The sequence below is a fragment of the Tachysurus fulvidraco genome, chromosome 20 (genome assembly GCF_022655615.1).
Source record: "Tachysurus fulvidraco isolate hzauxx_2018 chromosome 20, HZAU_PFXX_2.0, whole genome shotgun sequence".
Classification (NCBI taxonomy): Eukaryota; Metazoa; Chordata; class Actinopteri; order Siluriformes; family Bagridae; genus Tachysurus; species Tachysurus fulvidraco.
In genome coordinates, this window is record NC_062537.1 from 677,909 (window position 1) to 685,408 (window position 7,500).

The following is a 7,500-nucleotide window of genomic DNA, read 5'->3' on the forward strand; positions in this document are numbered from 1 at the left end:
GTTCCTATCTAGCCAGCCTTCATGTTGTGAAGATATTTGATGCGGCCAACAAATATCATGCGACTGATGGATTTACACGACAGTCGCTTGCTGCATTGTCTCATCATGAATAACACTAAAATCTGCGGTCACAGAAACATCGCCATGGTGATTTGGTGGGTTTTTAATTCAAACAACAGGACAGTTCGGTAAGGTGACGGGTGTGTAGTGGAGATCAGACTCAGCATGTTTGTTTCCCTGCAGAATAAACGACAACAGTAGCGTTAATCAAAAACAAGGATGTGTTCACGCTTCATTACACTCAGGTTCAGCAGTTTGGGGTTTATTATGGGATCACACTTTACCTCTCGTTCTGAAGAGAAGTTCAGTTTGGAGGCGGAGCCTAACATTACGATCAACGGTCTTGTGAATATCCACATTTTTATTTATTTATTTATTTATTCATTAAAAGTGATTTAGAAATGAAAATTCTAGCAGTCATTATTTATTCTATCTGATGTTATAACTAATAATAATAATAATCACAAACCACAAACATCATTTGAAACATTAATAAACAATAATTTCCCCTGCTGATTGGACCGTACAGATGCAGCTAAGACAATAAACTGAAGACCTGAGTGTTTTTAATAGCTCAGCTTCCTGCGCAAGTATAACATGGTGAAACGTCACACGGCCAGTTCACCATAGTGTACTGCAGTGACCTACACCCTGCTCACTATGTGAATAAGGAGTGAATAAGTGTGTTTATTCATGTGTAACACAATTAGCTCGGCCCACTTCACACTGACAGGTCACTCAGTGAAGCAGCATTAGCTTGAGTGGAACTCCGGTATTGCAGCCTGGGTATTAGTGATCTAATGGTGTGTGTTTGTGTGTGTGTGTGTGGTCGAAATAAAGGCCTGTTGGCACTGGGGAACAGATAATAATACTTTTGATGTTTTAAAGCAGAAGGGAAATGGCTTTTTTTATTGCATACAAGTTCAGAACTTTGTTCAGTGTAACTCTGAGTTCAGATTAAACATCCCGGTGATAATCAACAGCCAAATACTTTGTCTGTTTAAGTCGAGTGTTGTTGAAAAGCAGTTATTCAGTTATCTCTGTGTGTGTGTGTGTGTGTGTTTAAATTGTATGTCATTATAATGGAAGTGCATGCTGTTTGATTACAGGTTGCTAAACCCTGACATTAACCTCCGCTGTTGGCATCACACCTGTTTAGAAAAGCGAATTACGCTGCGTTTCAGCTCGATGACATCATGCGCACTGAAATGAGCAGCACGAACCGTCTGACCTGTTGTGTGTCAGTAAAATATAAGGAGTGACCTTTAAAGTGTACTGTTCTGGAGTCCATCCCGAATCTCAGTCAGAAAGTCACTGTGTAAATGTGAAGCTCCGCAGGACCGGTTTATATGTCGCCTACTGAGACAATCATGCACAATATCATTACACATCATTCACTGTCCTGTGTTGTCATATCTCTCTGCAGCAAAGGATGATGGGAGTGTGGCAGTTGCCCTTGGATACACGGCGCACCTGGTGCTGATGATTTCCTGCTTCTTGCAGATTCCGCTCAGGTATCCCATCATGCACCGGGGCTCTCGCTCGTCCGTTCGAGACACCATTACCGACAAGCTCAGCGAGAAGGAGAGGGAGTAAGAGCTTTTTTTATGCTAACTGCACACTCGTATGACACGTCAGGGGGCGTTAACTTTTATACATTATGCTAATCATATGCAGTTTTTTTATTTTTATTTTGGTGATGTGACGAACACGGCTTTTCCCTGTTTATTTGCTGTTTGGTCATCTGACTTGGATTACAAAATCTATTTCATGCTCACTCCCTGAGTCTCCAGTATGTCTGATTCATTTACTTGGTGAATCACTAGTTCACCTCCTGACTCACGTATTCATTTATTTACCTCCACATTGTTTTACTGATTCACTTTCCACATGAATCACTGTCATGGTGATTCTTGCATATTCATTTGTTTGCTGATTGATTGATTCACTCATTCATCTGTTGATTGATTTGTTTTATTATTTTTGTTCTTTTTTGCATTAATTGCTGACTGAATGATTCACTCGTTTGCTGACTTATTGAGTCAAACAGACACATAACTAATTTGTGTCCTTACTGAATCAATCTTTTTTGATTCACTGAGTTGTTCATTCATTTGGAAAAAGCAGCATTTATTGCTGTGTTGAAAGTTGCTGTGCGTGTGTGTGTGTGTGTGAGATCCATGTCCACCTGTCCTTTTGGGAGCAAGTTAAACAATCTTGCACACCACATACATTCCTCTTTCATCTTTCCCAACCTGTCTTTTCTCCAAGTCCACTCTTCATCCATCTCTCTCTCATTTTTGCTTTTATCTGTCCATCTCACTTCAGCAGATTTACTGCACCCGATCGAGTAGGGGAGATAAACTGTGAAAAGGCGCTGTGTGAGTGAGTGTGTGAGTGAGTGTGTGAGTGAGTGTGTGAGTGAGTGTGTGAGTGAGTGTGTGAGTGAGTGTGTGAGTGAGTGTGTGAGTGAGTGTGTGAGTGAGTGTGTGAGTGAGTGTGTGAGTGAGTGTGTGAGTGAGTGTGTGAGTGAGTGTGTGAGTGAGTGTGTGAGTGAGTGTGTGAGTGAGTGTGTGAGTGAGTGTGTGAGTGAGTGTGTGAGTGAGTGTGTGAGTGAGTGTGGTGAGTGAGTGTGTGAGTGAGTGTGTGCGTGAGTGTGTGGTGTGTGCGTGTGTGTAGTGCGTGCGTGTGTGCGTGCGTGTGTGAGTGCGTGTGGTGCCGTGCGTGTGTGCGTGCGTGTGTGCGTGAGTGTGGTGCGTGCGTGTGTGGCGTGAGTGTGTGCGTGCGTGTGTGCGTGCTGTGTTGCGTGCGTGTGTGCGTGCGTGTGTGAGTGCGTGTGGTGCGTGAGTGTGTGAGTGAGTGTGTAGTGTGCGTGTGTGTGGGACGTGTGTGTGTGAGTGGTGGTGTGACGTGTGTGTGTGCGTGCGTGTGTGCAGTGACGTGTGTGCAGTGGTGTGTGAGTGCGTGTGTGCGTGGAGTGTGTGAGTGAGGGTGTTGCGGTGAGTGTGTGCGTGAGCTGTGTGAGTGGAGTGTGGGAGTGCGTGTGTGAGTGAGGTGTGAGTGCGTGTGTGCGTGATGTTTGGTGACGTGCGTGTGTGAGTGCCTGTGTGAGTGAGTGTGTGAGTGAGTGTGTGAGTGAGTGTGTGAGTGAGTGTGTGAGTGAGTGTGTGAGTGTGTGAGTGAGTGAGTGAGTGAGTGAGTGAGTGAGTGAGTGAGGTTATGTACACAGGATCTACAAGGTAAATAAATAACGAAGCCATTAACGCAGCCATAGAAAGGCTTTTAGAGCGATCCAGAATAAAGTAAATGCTCGTGGTTATTTTGATCTTTTTTATTCTCTAATAAAAGCCCCACATGCTGTTCTGCTCTGTTTTCATTGCACTCTTGTTTTCAGATGTTGATGTGATAATGTGGTTGCCATGGAGACCCATATACAGCTCGTCAGATTTGCCCTTCGGAGGTCCGGAGACGTTAATTTTAATCCCCACACAGTGCGTAGGGCTGCAATTACTCCTTCAGCCCACGACGTCTTCACTCAGACGTCTGCCTCGGCACGAGTTAGCGAGGCACGTGAAGCACGCGAGTCTCTGCACTGTGATTACACGTTTTAAGGATAATAGACATCACATTCCACACGTTCTCACGCTGAAAACTCCTTTAATAAACACGTTGTTAAATGCGTTGTGTGAAATCAGGGCCGCAGGCTCGCAGCTTTGAGCTCGGCCTCTCCGGGTGACAAATTAATTAATTAGATTTTTTTTTAAAATATTGAAATAAAAAAAGTTTATTCCCCCGAGCGGTTTAGCTACACACGCTAACACTGTACTCACTGATTCACTCGTTTGTTCACTTCTTGATTCACTGATAATCACTGACTCACTGATTCATAAAAAAATCAATATTAGGCAGAATGTTTCAGTAAACCATCACTGATTCATTCACTTATTTACTGAATCACTTATTTATTGACTCGCTCAAGTGTGATGACTCATTTATTTGCCCACCTTTTTCACACTGGATGACTCATTTATTCCGAACCAGACCAAAATCAGACCCAGATCCAGCCGTGTGTTTATGGAAAGTTGTAGAACAGATGTGTCTGATCACGAGTGACGATTGTGAGTGTGATGGAAGTATGTCAGTGTAGACTATAGTCTCCAACGGCGAGAGAAAAGGACTGGGAGCGAGTTACACAACTGAGTCTGAATTTATTGAATCTGACTGTATGACTATTAGACAGACAGAGTGTGTGTGTGTGTGTGTTGAGATGTGATTGTAGACACAAAGCACTGCCCCATTAGAACCAGCTGTGTGTGTAATAGAGTGCCTGCTGTTTGTTCTTATGGACTTAATGTTCGTGTGTGTGACAGAAAGAGGTGTGTGAGAAAGCTAGTGCGTGTGTGTGTGTGTGTGTGTGTGTGTGTGTGTGTGGATTGATCAGGTGGTTGTGAGGAGAACCTGAATGTTTAGAAGTAGTGCATTAAAGCTGGCTCATTAGTGCGAGATGAGACGAAAAAATCTGACCTGCTAATTGTCCAGTACCTCTGTCTCTCTCTCTCTCTCTCTCTCTCTCTCTCGCTCTGTCCCTCTTTCTTCTCTCTCTCTCTCTCTCTCTCTCTCGCTCTGAGGGAGTGTAGGGGAGTGAAGTTGGATGTCATTCCTTTAGCTGCTGTTGGGTATCAGTGATCAGGCCTGTGTGTCAGAGTGACCTTTGACCCCCTCTCACAGGCAGTGTTTGGGATTCCTGTCCTCCTGGCTGAGTGTGTGTGTGTATGGTGCGTGTGTAACGATGTGTGTGAGGATGCCACACACCCCGTCTGCGCGTCGTTAACCTGTCATGGAGGCGCAGCTCGTGAGGATGAGTGAGGTGTGAGCTGATTGGTGTGTGTGAGGTTACAGATAATGGTGCGAGGGTGATGGGTGAGTGAGCTCGGAGCTCCAACATGCTTTTAGTCAGGATTTATCAGGATTTGGACGTCACTATGTGGATTTCTCTCTTTCCTGAGGGTGCCATGGTGCTATATTTCTTTCCTCTAACATTCAGAGCTAACGGCGGCGTGTGCTAGTGGACATACGAGTGCATCCAAATGAAGAGGGCTGTGTTTTTACGTCTCACACTGTGCTCTCAGACGAATGGTTTTATATTCAGAGCTCATTCACTTCTGTAAATTTGTGGATTCTGAGAAGCTTCTAGTGCAGAAAGTTCTGTAATAAAGTCTAGTCTTTACATGACAAGATGTTGTGATAGAAAATGTTTACACTCAACACTCCGTCACAATCAGTCGTGTTTCTGTTGTATTATTAATGTTTAGCAGAATAATAAAGTCAACACATTGTTCTTCTTTCTGTTGGTGCTGTAGCTTAAATATAGACTTATAAACTGCAGCTAAAATAGTGTTTGCTGCAGACCTCTCTCTCCGCGCTCTCTCTCTCTCTCTCTCTCTCCCATCTGTCGCTCTCTCTCTGTCTCTCTGCCGTCTCTCTCTCTGTGTGTGTGTGTCTCTCTCTCTCTCTGCCATCTCTCTCTGTCTGTCTCTCTCTCTCTCACACACACACTCTCTCTCTCTCCCATCTCTCTGACTCTGTGTCTCTCTCTCTCACGCTCTCTCTCTCTCTCGCATGCTCTTTCTCGATCTCTTGCTCTCGCTCTCTCTCTTGCTCTCGCTCTGTCTCTCACACTCTCTCTCTCTCTGTCTCTCTCTTTCTTTCTTGCTCTCTCTCTCATTTACCATTTTTTTTCAGGTCTGAAGTAATAAATGACACCACACACACACACACACACACACACACACACACACACACACACACACGTACCCTAACCTCTCTTTCCTTAGCGTACTCTTGTTTGGAATCCAGGGAGTTTCCTCCTTACTGCCCCCCTGACACATTCTTGCAGTGCAGTGGGCTCTAACCACATGTTGCTCCCATATTCCTCCTCTCCATCGAGATGTGATCCAGATGTCTTGTGGGTAATCGAGTCCAGAACCTGGCCTGCTTTAGTGCAGTGCTACAGCTCTGAAGTGACCAAGTGCATCAACCACAAGCTGATACAGAATGCTGCAGGAGCACACTCTCTAAACACACACACACACACACAGGCTGCCATCTAAATCATGTCAAGTTCATGTTGCTGAGTGTGTTAGTTGTGCTTGTGACTGTTGGTCATGTGGTGATGAATTCTCTCTAACAGCAGCTCTGACATTAGAGCAGCTTCACATCACCTCTGAATCCTTATCGTTTCTATAGTAACGGCATATTTACTGCATGCTGCACATAAACAGATTAAAAACCCTGATGGTGTAAATGTCTCGTGTGTGGAAGGAGGGTCCAGAATCAGAGGTAAAGCTGGAACTGAGACGACAAGCTGATGGCCAAAGCATCTTTTTAACTCCATCTGTTACTGTGAGCTTAGAAATGGTTCTGATTTATTTAGATAATTAATTCATATAAATGTGTGTGTGTGTGTGTGTGTTTCAGGTTCCCTCTTTATCCACGAGGAGAGAGATTCCACTTCGAGTACGGTGTTTACCTGCTGAACAAGAACATTGCTCAGGTAGCGCGCGCACACACACACACACACACACACACACACACACAGTTGTCTTAGACATACAGCAGACATCAGTTCAGGTTGTAAACACAAAGTGTGTCAAGCCATTTTATGTAGTTGTCCTGCGTGTGTGTGTGTGTGTCTGTTAATGGTCTGCACTTCCTCTTCAGTGTGCAAGTTTGGGACTGTGTATCTTTGAAGTAGTCACTACACACACACACACACACACACACTCTCAGTGACAGATACAGTGAAACACACTTGGCAGTGAATGAATCCTGACTATTAGCTCATTCAGCTGCTGTGGGATGGAAACCATATGAACAGGGACACACACACACACACACACACACACACACACACACACACACACACACAGTAGAACACTTGTAGACTATTAGCTTCTGTTTTTATGTTGATGTGGTTTATTTATTAACACATTGTTTAGATTTGAATCTTTAGCTTCCACCACGCCCACATAAGGTACTTGTTTCTGATTGGTCGGCCGGTGCATGTGTTGTTGCGTCACGGATCCGATCGTTAGTCTAATCGCAACGCTTTTGCCTTTGATATTGTGTTGTGGAGTAACCATGACAACGCACATAAACAACACCGCTAGGCTAGACGAGTATTTGTACTTTACTAAACAGAAATAAGAAAAACGAGCTGCACGTATTTATGCAGAATGTGATTTATAGTGCAGAGGAATGTTTTAACGAAAAGTGACAAAAATAGAGTGAAGCGTAACCATAGCAACAAATGCACAATCACAAAGCCTTGGGGTTGTTCAGCATCACCACCTTGTCCTGATGTTAGCTCTTACCTGTGGGTTTAATGTACATCACTTCTGTCTTCTCTTATGATCACATGGTGACGTATGGAGAAAAAGA

At 44.2% G+C, this 7,500-nt stretch overlaps 1 protein-coding gene across 8 annotated transcripts in view; it reads left to right on the forward strand.

Moving 5' to 3' along the window:
- uvrag (UV radiation resistance associated gene) overlaps nucleotides 1-7,500 on the forward strand; it is a 48,654-nt gene that overhangs the window by 21,146 nt on the left and 20,008 nt on the right. For 7 of the 8 annotated variants that reach the window (XM_047804819.1, XM_027158481.2, XM_027158479.2 and 4 more), the window contains 2 exons: nucleotides 1,487-1,652; nucleotides 6,538-6,613. In XM_047804819.1, the coding sequence (XP_047660775.1) occupies nucleotides 1,487-1,652; nucleotides 6,538-6,613 (242 nt within the window). The remainder of the gene's footprint in view (nucleotides 1-1,486; nucleotides 1,653-6,537; nucleotides 6,614-7,500) is intronic. The other variant, XM_047804820.1, reaches the window with a different exon arrangement.